Source organism: Cavia porcellus, unplaced genomic scaffold, assembly GCF_034190915.1.
Source record: "Cavia porcellus strain 051 isolate PalLab524CR breed Dunkin Hartley unplaced genomic scaffold, mCavPor4.1 scaffold_22, whole genome shotgun sequence".
NCBI classification, from domain to species: domain Eukaryota; kingdom Metazoa; phylum Chordata; class Mammalia; order Rodentia; family Caviidae; genus Cavia; species Cavia porcellus.
Window position 1 is genome coordinate 23,402,395 of NW_026947505.1, and position 21,867 is coordinate 23,424,261.

The 21,867-nt window shown below is 35.2% G+C and overlaps 1 protein-coding gene across 5 annotated transcripts in view; it reads right to left on the bottom strand.

Moving 5' to 3' along the window:
- Nucleotides 1-21,867, bottom strand: part of Ipcef1 (interaction protein for cytohesin exchange factors 1) — a 177,754-nt gene that overhangs the window by 80,570 nt on the left and 75,317 nt on the right. Inside the window, exons 1-3 of one of the 5 annotated variants that reach the window (XM_063232925.1) lie at nt 17,430-17,502; nt 14,747-14,799; nt 583-622 (exon numbers count right to left, since the gene is read on the bottom strand). In XM_063232925.1, coding sequence (XP_063088995.1) covers nt 583-622; nt 14,747-14,770 — 64 coding nt within the window. In that variant the 5' untranslated portion in view covers nt 14,771-14,799; nt 17,430-17,502. Of the gene's footprint in view, nt 1-181; nt 326-582; nt 623-14,746; nt 14,800-17,429; nt 17,503-21,867 lie in introns of those variants that run through there. The other 4 variants (XM_063232926.1, XM_023564559.2, XM_063232927.1 and 1 more) reach the window with 4 other exon arrangements.

Below are 21,867 nucleotides of genomic sequence, written 5' to 3' on the forward strand. Positions count from 1 at the left end.
AAGGCGTCTTTAATTATTTACTTCCCTGGAGTTGGATTTTTCACCAAAGAAAATACAACCAAAAAAAAATCACATACTCGTTTCATTTTTTAAACATTCATTCTGTGCCTCGAAGGTATAAGATACGGGCAGAGAAACAGTGAGCCTAAAGTGCAAATATCCATCTAAAGCTGTTACTAACCAGGAATTAGTTGAAAAATTACAATCACAAGGTTGACAAGCACATCCCTGCAGGCACTCATCTCCTCTCAGCAACGATAGCACTAGTTATGCAATAGATATGGAAGGGTTAAAACCCACCTAAAAACACAGCTACTCTGACTCTGTGCCAGTCTTTCTAAGCCCTGTTGATATTGACACACCACGAGGGATTAATCCAAATGAACAGCCTGCTGTCATTTCTTAAAATCAACCCCAAAATAACCAAAAATTTATCTGCCATCTACCTCCTGATATTAACATTCAGACAGGCAAAAATGCGATCCCAAAGAAGGCATCAGGAAGCACACACACACACACACACACACACACACACACACACACGAAGGGTACCCGATAAAGAAACAAAAGATATCTGATTACCTTGAGTTTTCTTCCTCGTCTTCTGACGCAAGGGAACCTGCTGAAAATGCAAGAAGGAAAGAAAAGAGGAAATTTCTGATTGTGTTGTAACATTTGTAAAGAGAGCAGGAGGGAGGAGGTGGCAGTGTTTATGAGCAGGGTGGATTCTAAAAAAAACTCTCCAAGCAGAGCTCAAGGAGAGCTACTAGCTGAGGCACAAAATGTGCTAATTAGAATCAATATACATTGAGCTGAACCTGAAAAAAAAAAAGCAACAGAACATTTATCACTAATGTTTCCTGTTTCCACCCACAGGCAGCCCTCTCACTCCTCCTTTAGTTACGACAGCAAAATTCACTGAAGTTTTTCAAAAAATTATAAAATGTGTCCCCTGTTATGTTATTGTGTGAGAAGGAAAAATATAACCTGTTTTTATACAATGGCTAAATAATGGTGATTTTTTAAGTAAACTTGGAGGATAACTGCCACAATCACAGAATATTACAGGTTCACACTGAACTAAATTCATGGTTCTGCTACCACGTAAGATTACACTTAAGCATTAAATCAAATATCCAAGGAAATAAATTCCATATCTCTTTCGATGTTATCTCAGTAACTTCCAGCTTTCCTTGTCAAAAAAAATTCTTATTTGCAGCCAAACTGAAATGTCTTATTCTGTCTTTATCTCTGAACATTTCTCACATATTTTATGGAAGATAAATTAGTTACCAACTACTATTCTGTACTGGTTCTTTAAATCTTCAAATCACACGTAACCTAACATATCTGCAACATATTTTAATTCACAACATATTATTAACAATTCATAGAAAACCAGAAAATCAGCAAAAATATAAACCCTCCCCCCGAAATGCTTTCAAATGGCTATGCATGTATACATGCATAGGTAGAGAAAATTTTAGCTTTAAGGAATTTTGTCTTCCTTCTATAATATCTAAGCTGAATTTATTCAAGTTCAAATAAACTGCCTTTTTGTTAACAAGCACAGAAGTTGAAAAAATTAAAAAGCATTCAATTGCAAAGTAGTTCTAGAATTTGACAGATGACTTTTTATGGCATTTTATGCTGTTTTAGATACATCTGGCTAGGATTGTACATATCTTATTATTTATCTAATAGCTGTAAAAATGTAATAAGATTTTAGAATTCAGAAGCCCAGGATTAATTCATGGCTACCAAAATGTATAGCTGTGTTACCCAGGGAAATGTCACTCTGAACATACTTACTGTTTTAAAATCAAAATATATGTAAGAATCACAATCCTATAGGTCTCATACAGGTTTGACAAGATTTATTTGAGAAAATACTCTGAAATATACAAGTTTCTGTGATAAACTATACTATAGTGTTTTATATCCACTAAGCAAATATATATTAGGAAAATGTAATGTGTGTTTTCTTTAGCAAAGACAATTAACTTCTATTTCTTGGGGGAAAGATAGTTTAGGAAATCCTTCACTGAAGGACTTATAAAAGTCATTTTTTCATATGGATGATTGGTCAGAGTCTTAGGGGATATATTTTATGCAAAAATAGATATAAGTCAGTTGCGGCATGCTACTTAAATCTAAGCGTGTTATCATGGAAATATCCTCTCTTAGCTGCCCTTCACAACACTTCCCTCACAGCCTGCTTCTTGCTCTAAAATTTCCCCCCTTATAGTCTGGAGGCATTTTCCCTCTTTTTCTTGGGGATTGAGCCCACTGCCTTTGCCCTGAGCTGTATGCCAGCCTTTTGTTTGTTTCCATTTTGAGACTGAGTCTCATTAATTCATGCAACTGTCCAGTCTGGGCTCAATCTTAGCATCCGTCTGCTTCAATCTCCATAATTCCGGCATTTTTTTTGAGATATCAATTATCTGAGATGCATAAAAGCCAATTAGGATCTACTGACAAAATATTTTTTCCCAAATATATATGTAATTTGAAGCTAAAACTTAACAAAGAGCATGGGAAGATAGTTGGTGGACAAGAGTCTGAGAGTCCCCACCAGGGGGCCACTAAAACAACTAAGAACGGGGAGTATGGGAAGTCCCGGGCTCCAGATGAAGAAGGTGAAATTGCAGTATTTCAATCAAAAAAGCAGCTTAATAAAGATTGAGCAACTGAGAGGAAATCCTATTAGGCCAATTACAGAATCTGCAAAGCAGCGTTGATTCCGTGGCTCCAACCCAACCAGCGAGGGCCCTTCACTCGTCTCCTGTGGGCTCCGCTACTCTGGGGAGCCCTTAGAGACACTTCCAGAGACAGCCCACTGCAAAATGTGGCGTCTGTCTCAATTTTACTCAAGACTAGCCTTTTGTTTATGGTGAGATTCATGTAACTGGGCTGAGATGAGAAGCGGGAATCCAAAACAGGGTAATACAGGACCTCAAGCAGCACCTAATGCAGCTTCCTTGCAAAAGGAGAGAGAACAGCTTAGACGGTGAAGCAACTCTGCTTTGGTAACCCTTCTCCTAAAGCAAATTATTAACTGCTCAGACTGTTTTCCCTGGCCAGAAAGACTTCATACTATAGAAATAACAAATTACAGGGAGTTTCAGTTTCACTTCATATATGTGAGTTTGAAACCAATGTTGGTTTACAGGAGAGAATAAAAACAATCTTCAAGAACTGCCGTGAGTCTAAGATACATTTGCCTTCTGATAACAGGAAGTGGAACTCATGAACTAGTCAGTTTCAAGACCTTAATGTGGTTTTTTCACTGTGGGGTGAGAAAAAGAAAACTACCCGTTGAACATTTTATCACAGTTTTTCAAGAGAAAGGCTATCATCTTATCACAAATATTTAAAACTATACTAACAAATTTTTTCCCATACTATTTTCTCTCAATTTGAATGTAATAGATAAAACTGAAGATTTTTTAAATCTAAATTTAGTCCTAGCTTGGAACTAAAGTTTCAGCAAACTTTTTAATGGAAAATATGTATTTCTTTTTTAATAAGCAGTGTATCTTTACCTTTTTAAAAACTGATTCAGAAACATTATTTGGCAACTAACCACTCCAAAACACAGAAAATACAAAATAAACTTTGGTGTTAAATGGTGGAGTTAACACTCATGTTACAGGCAATATGGATCTGTAATCCAGACTAATCATTCTTGCAGGCATTATTACCTCCATGGCATATTAAAATTTAGAACAAAATAGTTTGTTGATTTGTCTTTATATCAAACTTCAAAGTGATCTTTGTTTTCAGAAAAAAATTATTCCATGATATGCTAGTAAATGGACTCTTTGGTTGCAGGATTGGTATATTTTCAAATATCTGCAGTGAATTTCCTTATATCATTGGCAAATTAAGTTACCAATACTTTAACAATCAAGCCACATCCACACACAAAAATAAAATCCTAGCTCTTAGTGATCTTTCTCTGCAAACACCTGCTATCTCCATAAACATCTTTCTGCTTAGAAAAGTAAAGTCAACGTTTTAAAAGGAAACACAAAACTTTGCCTTAGTAAAATTTTACTTATGAAATTACATTTAAAACCTTGCTACATTTTTTCCAGAGGATCAATCACCATAAATAATCCTTAATATATAAATACAAAATAAAAATCTCCAGTAGTAATAATAGAAAATGATCATAAGAGTCTACAGTTTGGTTACCATTGCATGGAGAACATACAGAATAAAGAGACAAAGTCTGAATGTACAGAAAGACCAACATGTAAGAGGGTTGCAGTGAAAAGGAGCCTGTCCAGGAAACTGACCAGGAACAGCCAAGGATAAACTCAGGAGAGTGAGTGTGGTGCAGGCATAGAAGGGATTCAGGAGAAAGGTGGAACTAAACTATCCAATTTTACCAGTATAAGAAAAAAAATCCATAAATAGGGAGCTCAGCAAAAATTTAATTTTCAGATAGGGTTACAAATTCCAGTGGGTTGGAGGATGACTAGGAGTTTGAGAAATAAACACAGGATTATACTCTTTCACAATCTCTACTGAAAAAAAGTGGGAGCAACATGATAGGTAGTATTAGGAGAGCTTAATGCCAAAGCATGAGGGATGTTATTTACTGCCTTGTTATTAACAACACTGTATAATTCACATTGTGCCCATATTCATATGTTCCTCTGGGCCAAGTATTTATTTGGGAGTAGATTACGTGGTATAGAACACTTGCCTCTTTAATTGCTTAGGTATTCTCAAATAGCTTTCTAAGGATAGTCTCTCCTGCAACATGAATTTTTTGTGTTGTGTACAACTGGGAATGTGTTCGGTTTCCTATTACAGAATTTCAGATATTCTATTTTTTGTCTTTTTTGTTATTACCCTTACTTCTTTAAATGTCCTTAAATACACTCGTTATTTCTTACTAACTTGTTGAAATATTTGCTTTATTTTTTCTTTGCTTTTAATAGTATATTTATAGCTATAAATTTACTTCTGGATTCTATTTACAATTCTCTGTTTTTCCACTTTAAATGATTTATTTTACCTGCATTATTCATGTGAATATGTATAAATTTCTTCATATTCAGAAGTTTTTATGTTTTACTAATTTCTTATTTCAAACTTCCTTGCATTTTGTTCAAAACAAAGATTATCTCTATGATAGCATTTCTTAAAACTTACTAGCACTTACCATAGCGAATTACATGAAGACTTTATGTAATCCTCAATTCTGTTTCCCAAATCTTTTATCTCCTTTTAGTTGTTTACTGGAATTACAACTTTATTGATATCCACCCTCTTATATTCAGTTTTTCTTTGTGATTTGTTCTCTATGTTCCTTTTATAAGAATAAAACCACATTTTAATGCTTGAAAATATAGTAAAACTATCAGTATAGATAGATTAGTATAATCTACTTACATATATCATAATTATTATTTTGTTTTCAGTTTATGCTCATTTATATGTCTGCCTTGCTTTCCTTTTCTTAAATGTTGCCTCTGTAATTTAGTATTTTTAAATGTATCACAAATATAACATCTGAGAGCATTTTATCCCCTGCATGAATGACCATTGTCTAGTTATTACAGCCAGATTTTTATTTTTCCAATAAAAGTACTGTCATTGACTAATAATACTAATGAGCTACTTTATCTATGATAAATCATAAACTTTATGACATAGCTTATCAACTTGAGGGTTGCTTTTGTTTCATTTAGGTCAAATCCTATTACTGAGTTCACTATTTTACCAGAATTTCCACCAAGGTACTCCTCTGGTCCCACCATACTTCTTGTAAGTCATTTTAAGGAAGGTTTAAAGTAGTAAGTTCTCTTAGTTCCTGTGTACATTGTAATGCATTTATGTACCTTCAAAGCTGAATGATAGTTGAGGTGAGTATAAAATTATTTTCACCTGGCACTTCAAAGATTTAATTGCCTTCTACTATCCACTGTATTGATTCAATATCTTCTCTCCTCTCATTGTAAGGGAGCTTTCTTTTTTCACTCATTTGAGACAATCTCACCATCCCTAATTCTGTACTTCTCCTACAGCATGTCTAGTTATGTACTTACTTTTATTTCTCCTACTCAGTCTTCAGAACGAAGCTATGATCAGATAATTTATGTCTTTTTTCAAGCATATAAAATTAACAATGACCTTCAAATGGTACTTTCCCTCCATTTTCCCCATTCTCTTCTCTTGGACCCGCTATTATATACACATTACAGGTAACTAATTCTTCTTGCATACCTTCACTCCTTTTAAATTTTAATCTACCTCTCCATCATGTGTGGCTTACACATTTTTTTTAAATTTTCAAGTTATTAATTTATTTTTTGAAGTGTCCAACGTTGAGCAGGCACCATATACTGAATTTTATGTTTTAAGAAATATTTTTTCTAATATTTCTAAAGGCTCTCAAAACCCATTTCTACTTTTTATTTTATCAAATTTTTTGGAAGCTTCCAAAATACTAGAATACTCTTTCAACTTCCTCATTGTGTTCATCAGACTGTAAGATTTTTCCTTAATTTAAAATTAAGTTATTTTCTAACTTTTTAATTCTGTATTCCCTTTCTTAACATTATTTTTGAGTGCTTTTGAATTTGTCTTAATCTGAACTGCTGTAATGAGGGATGCAGTCTAGGTAGTTTGAATAATGAATATTTACTTTCGTTGGTTTTGGAGGGCAGAAATCCCAAGGTTAAAGTCCTAAAGATCTAGTGTATGATAAAAGCCAACTTTGTGGTGTTTAACAGCCATGTTTTTATATATCCTCACTTGGAGAAGAAAAAGTATCTCTCTGCTGTCTTGTCTTATAAGATGTTATGGCTTGTATCTAGCTGTCCCTCCAAAGCCTCAAGCAGGTAGGAGTTTTGGGGGGTGGCTGGATCTAGAGTGTATGATACTGGGATCAAGGATGCAATACTAGGATTAAGGATGTGAGTGCTGCCTGCCCTAATGGAAGGTGTCTTGGTAAGATATAAGGGACAGAAAGAGGCCAGTTGCTTGTGGTTTGTGACTTATAACTTTATGCTTGTTGTCTTCTGCCTGCCATGAACTGTTTCTCTCATGCCCTTCTGCTATGGAACCCTTCTTAGAGGCAACCAATCATGAACTAAAATCTCTACAAACTGTGAGCCAAAATAAACCTTTTCTCCTTCAACTTTAGGTATCAGGTGTTTTACCTCAGCAACCAAAAAAGTAACTAAGACTATAAGGGCACAAATCCATTCTTGAAGGCCTCACCCTCATTAACTAATTACTTTCCCAAAACCCCACCTCCTAATACCATCCCACTAGGATTAGATTAGGGCTTCAGTATGTGACTCTGGCCACAGATGGACACAACCATTCAGTGTAAAATGAAATGTAAGTTTGAAAAATCTCCATTTCCTTCCCTCCCTCTTTAGTGGTTTTTATACTTAATGCAAAATTAGCTCTACAGTCAGGTACAGACAATCATGGAGAATCCTATAAATTCCAGCTAGCGTCTAAGTTTAGTTCCTGTTTTTGAAGAATGTCTACAACCTCTTCCTCCCTAAACTCACTGTTGGCTTAGTGTGTAACCTCAGGCAGTGGTTTGCCAATGGCATTCCTTTTATCTTTAGCTTTATTCATATGGGAATAAGGAAGTCCCCATTCATCATGGATCGACATTTCCCCACATTTAATGAAACATTTTCTACCTCCTCTGAACCTGCAACAGCAGGAAACTTATTTCTGCTTCATATCAGGTGCCCCTCAGACACAAGACTCAGCCATGCTTACTGCCTTTCACAACTGCTCAAGAGGTGGTTACCATATTATTTAGCCTAACAATATCTTTTTTGTTTTATTTCTTTTTGACTGTCATTACTATATGTTTGAAGAATGAAATACTAAAGTGTGAGCTTGCTGAAATATATCTGAATAGGAGTCAGCATTTTATTTAAAATAATTCATCTTAAACTCACAAAATAACAAAAAAGCTTCCCTTCTCTACTGGCCTCAATATACCAACAAGCAGCTATTTCCTCTTTTGGCATCTTAAACTTTTCTCTATTTTGCAGAAATATCAGACATTTTAACAACTCCTCACTTTGTTTCTTGACCTCATCCTTAACCTGGTCAAAGCTTATCCTTTGAGACCCATGTTAAATACCACTACCACCATGGAGCCTGCTCTGACTTTAGAAAGTAGCTCTTACAATAACTTTGTATTCACATCGTATTATTTACTCATAGATATTGTAATGATTGCTGTCTTCCAAAGTTTTTAGTGGTAACTATTACTTTTTTCTGTTTTTTCACAGTTGAGGAACTTTGGGTTGTTGTGGTTCACCCAGAGATCACACATAACTAGGAGCAAAGCCAAGATCTGGAGGGAAGTCCGTCAGATTCTAAGCCTTTTGTTTGACTTTGTGTTTCTCTATTTCTTCTGACGTCTATGTCCCCACAGTCTTTACTGTTGCATATGAAATGAGTTTTGAAATTTATTTGCTTATTGATCAAAGTGGTACACTCCTATTCACCCCAATGATGCAACCCAGAACCTGAGCGTAACTGCAGGTTGATATCATACATTTTTTCAGCCACCATCCATGTCCTAAGTGCCTCCTAATGTTTATCAAATTTCTCTCCCCCTCCACTTCTACAATTTCTGCCATAATCAAAACTTTATCAGTTCTCTACTAACCAAAGAGCATCTTATTCCCGGTTTCCCCATCTAAAGGATAGACCTGCGATACTCCACGTAGCATATCATGGAACCAAAATAACCTGCTTAAAATGAGCCAATCACTAGCCAAGACTTCAGTGTATTGCACTAATATCTTGAACATGTATATAATGCCCTCAAACCCTAGCACCTCGCCCAATGTCTGACACGCAAGAAGACAAAAACACCACGTCTTCTATCAATTTTTACTTCCTATTATGCCTTTAATAAGTAAAATGCCTTCCTGTATGTCTGGCACACAAAAAGGATTTGACAGTATCTGTCAAGCCATCTACAGCTTGGTAACACAGAGCCACAAACTTCCTCCACTAGGAAATGATGTCAGCAGAGTCAGGCAATATAAAAGTTGCTCCTGCATATTCTCTCCCCTAACTAGTTCAGAGCACAGAATTGACCAGCATTAAACTTGAACACACGTGGAGAGTTTACTCTTGGTATTTCCTTGAAGACAAAATGGACTTTTGATGAACAATTCTTTAGCTTTATCTAAAATAGTATTTCTTTAAGAAACACAATACTTTTCTCGAACATCCTGTCTCAAATATATCAATACTGAGAATCTGGAACCCAAGAAACAGACTGGCTGAAGCAGCAATGGCATGGGAACTAATAACAGTTAATGAGCTCCTCCTTTCCTTAGTTGTCAACACACAGCTCTCATGCCTTTGCACATGCAATCCTGTGAAAACAAAGATGCTAAACAGTCTCCTGAGCCTGATCCATACTTCAGTCTTGTGCAGGGCAGATTTTATGGGGCTTAAATGATGCCTGAGCTGATCAAATATACACTAGGAAGAAGTGTCCCGGAAGTAATACAGATAGACTTTATTAATACAGGAAGTGCCATCTGAGATAAATGCCACCCTCATCCCATGGAAAAATCCACATGACAGCATGGTGTCAGACATACATGTTCGTTAACATTCACGGAACTCTTCCTCCGCAACGTGAAAACTGAGCAAAGCAACCATGAATTATATGCAGAATTGGTTTCAGAAAAAACTTTTTTCACTTAACATTTTATCTTCTGGGTATAAGTAATGAAGGAATTTTATTTTTAAAAAGACTCTTCAACCCTGTATTACGTACATTGTCTTACTATGACTGATATTATTTGAAGCTGGTTTGTTAGACCGTGGGTTTGCCTTGGCTGATTTTATTCGAATTTGGTATGCTTAATAGTATCAAGTCTAAAAATAGAGGCAACTACTCTGAAGATGACAAGATGTAAAAGATATCCATACCAGTTTTGATTATTAACCACTCTCAAGTCCTACAATGTTTTCAAAGTTGTGTCTTTATAAAAATAGCTATGTAATACTATGCTTAACTATATTAAGCCTGATGATGTGGACAAGTCTATTGAAAATATCAAGAGAAAGCGTAGTAACTATGGTAGATCACCTAATATTGTGGTCTTATGTGTCTTTTTCATTGCATGTTTTTCAAGGAATTTTTTTTTGTTGTCTTGTTATGATCTGTTTTTCCCTATAATACAGACAGGATAGATATACATGTAAAAATTCACATATGGAAGAATTTTTAAACTATTTATGAGAACAGATTATATAATGCATGATGTAATGAACAGATACTCTGAAGAAGAGACACTAAGAAACCCAATGCTAATTCTGTAACATTATGATATAAAATCTAGCAATACTATTATTCACTATTCAGAGTGATATTAGTCTATCTCTTAAGTTCAATGTCAGCTACTATGAAGTGAATGAGAGACATTATGGTAGTCATTATTGACTTCCCAAATGTCAGATTTGAAGACCTAAAAAGCCTTCATCATCCTGTAATGATTTGATTAGTTCTATAATATGCAGTATGTATTCAATGTGTGTGAAGATGGGGACAACTATTTGGAAGAAAACTAGGGACAATAAGATAGAGAATGAAGCTCTCCAGTGGACTTGCTTTGAAATCTGTATTTCTTTAAATTGTTTCTTTATGAACTGCTTTGTTATATTTAATTTTACTCTCTTTAAGATAAAAAAACAAGTGTGTAGGACTGATAACCATATTACTAAGTTTTTGTTGGATCATTGAGCAAAACTGTTGGCAGTGTCACTATATGAATGTCATTTTGTATGCTCAAATTTTGTAACCTGAACAACTATTTCTAAGATGATAATATGTAACTTATCAACTAGTGATTTCTTACTGTTTATTTTTCTGTAATTCTGTATTATTTCTACCCTTTTTTTCTCCATGTCTTTTTTGTTTCTTTTTCTTTAAATAATAATAAAAAAAATTTTTTTAAAGACCCTTCAAAAAAAACACCATCATAAAGGTTTGGCCTGGGATAATTCTTACATTTCTTCTCTACTAGAGCCATCTTACAAAGAAAGAACTTTCAGGTGCTTTGGATAAAAGAATTATGAATAATAATGAGAGAGAATATCTGTCTCACTTGTGATCTTTGTCATCCTTAAAGCAAGGTTGCTTTCTCTTCTTGGATAAAATATTATTACTAAAATCTAAGATCAGAGTTCTTTCTAATTGAGCCTTGAAGACTCATAATATTCTACATCAATTAATTGTTTCATTCATTCATTTTAATGAAAAACTAGTTGTTAAAGAAAATGAGGCAATAATGATTTAGGTTATAATAATTTATTATCACCATAGTACAATGCCTGGAATGAATTCCTTATTAATAATAAGGATAACTAAGTGGGTTCCTAAAGATGTTTAGGAACTATACCAAATCTAATAATTATGTTGAAGACTTCTCAAGAAACTATGATCCAGATCCTAAAAACATTTCCATTAATTCTGTCCATCAGACTACAGTCTCTAAAATATGGCTTTTGTTTATTCAACAGTCACTTCTTTTTCAATTACTCAGTGCCAAGACCAGAAGTCCAATGGAAAACAAGCTCTTACAACTTCCATCAAATATGGAAGACACAACCAAACAAAGATAATGAGGTCTGCAGATGAGTGTTAAAATGGAGTACAACCAAAGCACAATTGAAAGAATCAAATTACCCAGAAGTAGGAGTCACAGAATGCAGCCTATGAATTGATCGCATCAAAGACTTGACAGATAAAGACCCAGACATAGGATTTGATACAGCAAGACAAATTTGAACCATCATGCATAAACCATAGCATGGAGGGTAAAGTCACTATACCAGTGACTGACAAAGCACACAGGACCTCTTAACTTATGTTTAAACAAAGTTTCTGTGAAGGTCAAGGACAGCCTTTGAGACAACATAAGCAGGTAAATCAAATTTGCATTTAAGAAAATTCACCCTTGGAGTTGCATGACAAGTGGATTGAGGGGTACAAATGCAGAGGCAAAAGTCCAGTGAAAATAGGAAAGAGACAGGTAAGGTTGTAAGAATGGAGAAAATTTAAGATATAGAAGCAGAACTTGGTGAATTTTGGGCTCTATACTCAGATTTAATTAAGAAAATTTTAACTTTTCCTTTAAAGAAACAAAAATATACTTCCAGGGAGCAAATAACTCATTTTAACAACCAAAAAAAGGCCAATATTACATATAATAAAATCTTTCATACTTATAATTTAGTTTAAAATTCTGAGCATCATTTACTGCAGCAGTATCAGTAACTATCAGGCTAGGAGCATGAAAAGTATCTTTCAAATACTACAAGATGGCAAGATGCTAACCATTGTTCTCCACCACCAAGCAGAGTGCTCAGTCCCGTGGCTCAGGAAATGTTAGTTCAGTGTCAATGAACTGTCATTTGAGATGGGACTGGGTCACACGTGTTAAGTACACTGAAATTACCTAGCACAAAAGCAGGTCTCCTGTGCCACGTGTTTTCAAGGGAACAAATGGAAGCTGAAAATGCAACTAATTTTCTGAATGGAAGGATGAAGTAGGGTAACTCAAAAGCAGCTGGAAGAAATGTTTAAGAGAGATTTGAAGCAGTCCTGCCCAGACACTGATGGCTATGAGAGAGAAATAACAGGTAAACACACACGCAAGGGGAGCTGGGCTGATTGAGTCTAGAGGGTGGATAAATGAGAATGGTCCATAAATAGCCAGTTTCCACTCACAAAATCCATTTGTGCCCAAGACCAGTGGAAATAGGTTATATGGTGCAGCAGTAATGGCTCTAGATTGGGGGAGATATGGGTCATGTCAGTTCCATGGTGATAAGATCTGCGATCTTTAGTCTAAAACTTAGCTTAAAGCCTTTTTTAAGATGTGAAGATTTTACTTTCTCTAAATTCAATTAAACCTCCAGTTCCTATCTCGATACAAGATAGAATCTAGGTGGAAATTAAATGAGCATCTCAATGGATGACTGAATTCATTAAAGTGCTTACATGCTCTCTTATTGTCTTAATTTCCATTTCTTTTTAAACACATAAGATGAGCTTCTTCCCATTAGAAAATCAGATTCTTTCATTGGAAAATGTGAGGTAATGCAAGTATTAAACACTGCACAGTTTTCAAAGGGTCTGACAATTCTAATGCTTTCTTTCATTTCTGTGTTCTGTGCATATTCAACACATGCACATATGCTTAGAAGCACATATACATTTTTCTTTGAAAATTTTCACATGAAATTTTAAACTCTGTGCATTTTTCCTTCTTCCTATTTTTATAGATCTGTGATATGCATTTACATTGCCATTGACCATAAGACTTTCTTTTATTATCCTGCAAATTTGCTTTTACAAAAACAAGTCTCTTATTCCAGCCTCATTTATTCTTCTAGTTCTTCCTCTTATTCATCATCATTGTAATGACTTGCATTCTATTATCAAAATATACCCAACCATTAATTTTTAAAAATCACACCTTCCTTTTTTCCACAATTTAGATGACAAATTTCTAACAATACATGACTCTAATTCATTTTTATTATTAGATTTTTGCATTTTTGACTCTCAAAACTTTTATTATTTTTCATAACTAACAAGCTTTTCTCCTTTATTCAAAATTATCACCGTATTTAAAGTACATTCACTGCTTTCTCTATTTCTGGGATTTGAAACTGTCAGCAAGCCAAGCAGGGAATTTATCAGCTGCCCTGATTTTTAGTAAAATGTTTTCTCCAGGAGCTGTCCAGTTAACTCCTCTCCTCCGCCACTATTACTGAAACCTGCCTTGGCAGGTATTGTCTAATTCTTACCAGGAAACCATTGTCCCCATTCCCAGTTTGGCAGAAGTCTGTGCTCTTCACCTGAAGCATCACTTCTGGTTTTGCTCTGAGCTTTTAGCTTTACTCACAAACTGTCCTATGCCTGCATCATGAAGTCATTAGATTTGCCAAAAGATGAACACTACACAATCCCATACCACTCCACATCCCTTTCTATTAGGAATTCCATATGACTAAAATAAACTGGGGAGGGTAGAAAGGGAAAAGAAAGAAGGAAGGAAGGAAGGTAGGAAGGAAAAATAAAAAATGAGAAAACAATAAAATGGAAACAAAGCTTTGTAAATAAGGAGGGTTAAAGGGAGGGAAGGAGAATGAGAAAAAAACAGGAACCAAGACATGTCATGCACACGTACAGTTCCCTGGGATAAATGTGATCATTATGTATATCTAAATTATACCAATAAGCTTAATAATAAAAATAAAATAAACTTGTTAAATTTTCCTTGCATTAATTTTCTTATCTAATATAGATAATACATTTGTGCAATTCGCATACCTATCTTAGACAAATCTATGGCCACAAAATTATTTTTTAAACTCTGCAATTTCAATGTAATTAAACACAATTTTTACAATAGTGGGTGCCTGAGAAGTTGTACTAATACCATCCATAGCTGGCATTTCTTTACAATATAGAGATAATTTTTTGTTCAGTACATGATTATACTCCTTGATCTTAAATAATCAGAATTCGTAAGTTCTTAGTGACTATATGAACTTGGAAGATAAAAATAGGGCCATTTTATTCCATTATGGCTAATGAAATGGAAGGAAATAAATAGAGATTCAAACACAAGTCAACTTGTTTACTATTTCACTTCTTCATCTATCTGACGTGTCTACAGCCCAGGGTGTCTCAGAGGATACTTACAAGTGTATTGCCATTGGTAGCCATTTATGATACCAGACTGGTTAGGAACAAAACTAGAAAAGAAAAAGATATTTTCAGGTAAGTGTCGGTTTTAAGTGTTCGTTAAAGCATGCATCTCTGTAAGTAGAGGGAGAAGGTATTTCTTTCAAAATTGATCAATTTTAAAACACAGATAATTCACTGAATGACTTCTTATTGTGGAACTCAGTAAGCCACTTTCCTAAAGTTGAGTTACTAAAATAGCACAGAGTTTCATTTGAACATTTTTTCAGTATTTTTTCAAGTCTGCAAACAAGATACACATAGGATTTATACACTTAAGGTTGCATGATTTTTTGAGAAGTGAGAATAGTTTCCTCTTCATTATAAACATTGCCGAAGATTTGGAAGCATGTAGCCACCGCTATTATCCAGTTTTCGAAACATACTAACCCCCTGCCTCAGAAGTCTCAACTGTACTACCAAGATGAGTGGATGCTTTTTGTACTATACTTTGTAGTGGATTATCTGTAAAACAAGACACTACACTTTCAAGAAAACAAAAGAAAAGTAAAAAAAAAAAAAAAAAAAAAAAAAAACCTCACATTGTCAGATTTTGACAAGCAAGAAACTTGTTAAAGATCCGCAAGCCACTGAAACTCTCCCAGAAGCAAAGAACCTTTTAACTTCTCCCCATTGACACCACAAGTACAGATTCATGTCCCATTTGACTTTTATGTTACTCAGTAGTCCCCAGATTTTAAAAATATGTGCCAGTTTTTAATATCGAAAATGTCATGTTATGTGTGAATGTGGCTCAGTGGTAGAGCGTTTGCCTACAATGCACTTAAATCCACAAGTTCGATCTCCATCAACACAAAATAAATGTATTATTTTGCATGAATAGGTAAAAGACATTTGTAAAATACCAAAACATAAGACAAAAGGATTATTAAACTTAATTACTTAATTTTCAACTTGTTTAAAGAAAAACCTAATAAATAATTCATAAACTTAAATAATCAACTCACAAACTGGTGAAATACCTGTAATATGCACTTAATATATAAAAGTCACAACATAGAGTTCTTACACACCACGAAAAAATAGCAAAGTAAAAGAAGAATAAACAATTTAAAATTTGAAAAATAAACCAAAAAAAACAAAAAAATGATTAGCATCCAGTCGTGATGTCACATGCCTATAATCTCAGCACTTGGGAGGTGGAGGCAGGAGGATCGTTGCAAGTTTGAGACCAGCTTGGGCTTCAAAGTGAGCTCAAGGCCCAGCCTGAACTGCGTAGCAAGAACCTGTCTCAAAAAGCTAAAACGAAAAACAACAAAGACAAAACAAAACAAAAAACGATTAATGCTTAACCATTAGTAAGACAAGTGCCAAATAGAACAACATAATTCCATTTTTAATCTTAAAAATTAGCAAAAAATGAAAATTAAGCAACAGAGAGCAAGGAAAAGGTAAAAGTGTGTTAAAAAATATTCTCACACATTATTTGGGTATCAAATTATTGTAGCCTCATCAAAAGGCAAGCTGTTATAGTTACAATGACAGTGACAATTGTAATCAGAATTCATGAACCTTTACTACATGTTATGAACTGTGCTAAGAATGACCATACCAAACATGAAGAATTTTGAAATACACTGATAATTAAAAATATCTACAGACTGAGCCCATTTCTCTTGTCATAAAAATATAGCTTTACACACACCCATACCCATGCATCAATGCACTGGGAGAAAAAAAGTCTCAAAATATTTCCAGAAAATGCTTATGATAATTATCTATGTTAACTGGAAAAACCTGTAACTGATTTTTATTCTCCTATATATTTGTTTCTCATGAAAAGCATCAGTTTGTAAAATAAAAATGTTCAGATACAATGCTGTAAAAATGTTACTGACTTGATAGCAGTGTATTTTTAGTATCCACTGATTGAGAGAATACATTACAACCAAAAGGTAAATTCAGCAGCACCTTTAGGTAAAGAATTAAATATATTATAGAAGTTAATATTAAACCCTCTGTAGTAAATTAGGTTAAACTTAAATTTTCAGTTCGACAGTTTACCATTGTATGAAATCTTGGGCAAAGAACTGTTATATTGAAGGCTTATGACAACCATTTGTAAATGGTGGTAAAGGTATCTCATTTGGGGGTTGGAAAAGGATTCAATGGAATATCATTAAAATGCTCACAGCAAGTAATAAATTCTTTTAAAATCTATTTTATTATATAAAACATGTCAATTCTTTAAGTTAGCACTAATTGAAGGCCAACTATAATATATAAAGCATCCTATGAATCTTCTTACCTGACTCAAATGGCTGCTTGCCCTTTTCCCTGTAATACAATAAAAATAGCTAGCTTTATAGAGTTTCTTAAGCAGTTGCTCTGTGCCAAAGCTACTGATAATCTTTATGTATCAAACCACATAATGTCAGAGACTCATAAGTACTGTACCATTATTAACTCCTTTTCTGATGTGAGGAGTGTTGGGCAAGTTAGATTAGGATGTTACTAATGAATGTGTTGAATTCCAGCCCAGACTTCAGAGCCTGCTCTCAGAACCACCACAAGGACTATCCTGGCTCTCTCGTTTTCTATAGTGTCATTCACGAACAAATCTACAGTGACTACGGTACAGAGGCAAGGCAACGTGCTGGAACAATTGGGCACAACCTACCATGGGCACAGAGAGGCAGCTTCCAAGCCTGACAGGAGATCGAGGCCAGCCCTGCATCCAGTGCCAGTCTTCTGACATGAGAACACAAACTAACCTGCGCCAGATATTGATCTTCTGATAGGAGAGCAAGCTGAGCTCAGAACCTGATACCAGTCTTCTAGCAGGAGATCAAGTGGGACCACCTGGATCAGCTATCAAAGGAGACAGCAGCAACTGACTGTGTACCCCGCCCTCCTGTTTTTGCAGGATCCATCTGCCTTGTAGGACACATCTGCATTTTCCTTCCAAGCACCCTGTTCTCCTTGAGCACTTTCCTTGTGCTTCTTTTCCTTTTTTATTCTTGTTTTTGCCATAAATAAACACTAGCTTTTCATATGCACCAGGTGTTCCGTCCAATTCACTGAATGGAACTGTAAGAATCTGGAGAGTACCGCTGTTCTAGGTGAGGACAGCATCAGAGCACTGTTGGGCAGTGAGATGCTAAATGCAGTGGCCAAAATCCAGTCTTCTTTGTGCCCCACTGCATAGCCTGATGACGTGTATGGGGTAGGTGAAAATTGCTTAAATGATTTTTAAACTTATACATCATACTTTCAGTTGATTTTATTTCAGTAGAATTCTGAATCCCATAATGCTGTAATATTTCTAGAAAAAAAGTACCCAGAATTGGCAGAAAAATGGAGGACAAGAATAGAAATTTCCTTCTACATCCTCTTAGCATTGGTGTTTGTCGAAAATATACTGCTGTGGCCACTGTTACTAAGCTTCCTAGGATGTAAGGAATCTTGTTCTGTGCACACTGCACCTGCTTTCAACCTAATCATCTCTGTAGGGTTTTCACCCTGCCTAACCCATCACCCCACTCAGAGACATTAGCTCTTCCTCTCCCTGATCCCTGAGGGAGAATTCTAGATCTTGCTACAGTTTTCCCTCTGGCTCAGAGTGAGGTTTGTTTTTAAGAACATTGGGTTGTCTGACTCTTTCCCTGAATCCCTGCAGTGGTCACTGGTCATGTGATTAAAAACCAAAATCCTGAGAGGGTTGGAATCACCTGATTGTGTCTCCTCTGCAGCCCTTTCTTGGATATTTTCTGTAGCTTTCTAACTTGGAGAGCCTTAAAAATTCTTTAAAATATTTTTCTTAGTCTGAGAACCCTTGTATATGCTTTTGTTCAACAGTCCCTACTCAAGATGGCTATCACATCTCATCCTATAGTGCTCTGATCAAATGTCATGTAGCCAATAAAGCCTTCATAATATTGGTGAGAGATCAATTCTTTTTTTACATGTGTTCGTAGCAAGAAAATGGATGTTCTTATCATTTTAGGGAATAACTTTCAATTTTTTTTACAGTTTGATTCCCAACCATAGTAAAAGATATCTGTATCTTGTCTTATTCACATTTTTTACTGCTACATCCCCACTCTTTGTACCTAGAGTGACTCAATACATAACTGTTGAGTAAATGAATTAATTACACAGCAAATACTCTAAATTATCCATGAATTTCTATAAAGAAAACCTACAAATTCCAAATTTCTGTTCTCTGGAATATTACTATTGTGAATGTTCCACTACAAATTTCTTTTTAAATCTGTAAGGTATGAAATGAAATCAGGCCAGTTCCAAACTACCATCAGCCAAAGCATACATGGGTAGAAATAATAGGCAGTCACTGCCAAGGGGAGAATTGATATGGGAGGGAAGCTAAAATGAATACATCTGTGTGAAGGCTTTTGAGCACCTTGTTATTGATTTGGGAGATTTAGTACTTTATTTCTTGGAGTAGTTGACACATATGAAATTGCAAATGTCACCAAAATGATTCAAGATAATTTCAGACAGTAGAACAAAAATAATCTAAGCTCAGTTCCTCAGCTGTTTTTCCTTTTCTATACAAAGCACATAGCCATAATCAGGAAGAATTAGGGGATAAAACGGTGGTCATGAAAACTCAGGTAAGTACTGCTCATTGCTCAGGCAAGGGCTAGTCCAGCCAACTCAGTTACAGGGCGCCTAATAACCATCTTTTGATGGACTGAATGTCTAATCCAAAACATTGATGAAATATGTACAAAGAATAGAATAAAAGCAGCTTATGAAAAAATAATGATGCTAGCAATAGTGTTTTAAAAGGCTTTTTTTTTTTTTTTTTTTGTATTCCTCACCCTTTCTGGGTGACCTTTAGTTAAAAGAAGCAATGCTGATTATTGGGTATGTCTTGATAAAGAATTTTGCATTACCAGAAATTAAACATGAATAAGAACCTAATGACAGTGTACTAAAACGCTTCTATTTGTGATAGTTTTTTTGTGTAATACAAGGTGGTCTTGAACTTGGCCCGTAGTCCAGGCTGGCCTCAAACTTACCATCTTCCTGCCTCAGGAATTAAAGGTGTATGTCACAATGCTTAGCTGGTAAAATTTATTTGTATATCAAAACATTTCCAATTTTTGCTTTCAATAAAATTAAATCAAAATCTACTTGAACCATTGATTAGCCTTTTAAAATACAGTAATAGTTTTGATAAACCACCATGTGGTATTTCACATATATTTGGAGGAGTTCAAAAATCCTCCATCCCAATGTGTTTTCTTATGTGAAAAATGTTTCTAAGCCCTGGCATACAAAATACCAAGGGCAACATTAAAACTGGTTTTGAACTCACTCATTCTAGCAATAAATAATACTTAATCATGGACATTACCCATAATTTGAGGAAAAGTGTCATTTATGTCAGTAAATAACACATATTCAATACAAATATTTATCTCTCAAATTAACATTCAAAATGTGTAAATTATATACCAATAATGATTTAGTTTAACTAATTGTAAAAAATTAATATCAACATACAAACATATTTTTTCACATAGACATATGGCAAAATTATCAATATCAGATTTTGAAGCATGAAAATATTACATAACAGGTAAAACTCCAAGGAATATTTGAATAAAATTTTGAGTACCAGGAAAAAAAAGAGAATAATATAAAATTTACAAATCCTAAAGATTACTTTTTTAAAATGATGAAATTATAAAATCTCTGTGGTGTGTGCATGTGTTATGGATTAAGAACTGGTGGTCAAATCAGTGCCAGCTGGATTACATCAGCATGCGTAGATGCCCCCACCTGAGAAAAGTTGCCAGCATAAACAGAGAGGTGGAGAAGGAGAAGGAAGGAGTTAATGCGTTGTTCCATTGAGACATTGTGGGCTCTCCTACGAGTTGCTGTTTGAGCCGTTGGTTCTCCTGGAGAAGTTCTGGTTCTCACATTAAGCATTGCTTCCTGGCTCCAGAGAAGAAGACATGTGCCGCTTGGCCTCCAGGATGAACTCGTCTCACTGGCTTGCTGGCATGTACTTGACTGTGCTTGTCATCAGAGGAGCTCCGGGCCTCCTTGTTGATGAGGATGGCTGTGGTGCTTTTCAGGACATCCCTGGTCTTTGTTGTGAGTGTGATTTCTCGGCTCCAGAGTAGAACACTCAACCTACCAGCACAGCTCCTTCACCCTGCTGGCATAGACTTCCTAGCTTCCACTGCTGACCTTTGGGCCTTCCCAGCACTGATCCATAAAAGAGACTGGCATGCGTCCTTCGTGTGGGCTTTAGACCTCCAGTTGGACTCTTGGGAGGCATTGTCACGAGTTCTGGGTCTTCATCTGGACTCCTGTAGGACATTGCTGTGGGATTCAGGCCCTTGACTAAATATTCTATGTCTTTGGTGTTGTGGATAGATTTCCTGCATTTTCTTGTGTTAACTCCCAGTATCCATCATAAATAACATTAGAAACCCCATGTCCTGATTCTAATTGTTCTCCGCACAACCCCTAACTATAACAGCATTGCATAGGTAAACATCAAGATTTATAATAAGCCAGAAACCACAACCACATTGTCAACTGCTTGTTTGAGGAAGGTTTAAAGTAAAGAGGTATATGGAGCTTCTGGAAGATTTCATGAGCTCAAGATGAAAAAAAAAAAAACTTCAAAACTGCTGCACTAAAGTATGTGGATTCCAAGCAAATTTACATTTAAATCCCAATTCTGCCACTTGTTAGATGTGAAAACTTATAAAAATTGTTCCGTTTCTCTCAATAGCAGATGTCTCATCTGTTACACAGAAATACTGTAATAACCAACTCATAAAGACTTTATGAAAAAGAAATGAAATATCATGGAAAATGCTCTGAGCACATTCTATGCACAGTAAGTAGGAGCAATTGCCTAAAATGGGAGCGATTATCTAGAAACAGCTTCATAATAAAAATTGTTCTCCCTAATAGAATTAGTACACAACTAATGATGTGAACAAGTACAATAACACATTTCAACAAATAAAATAGCTTTCATACTTAAAGGTTGATTCTGATTCTCCCAGGGATACCTTTGGTGCCTTGTTACAGAATTTAAGAGAATAGTGTTCGCAGTCATATTT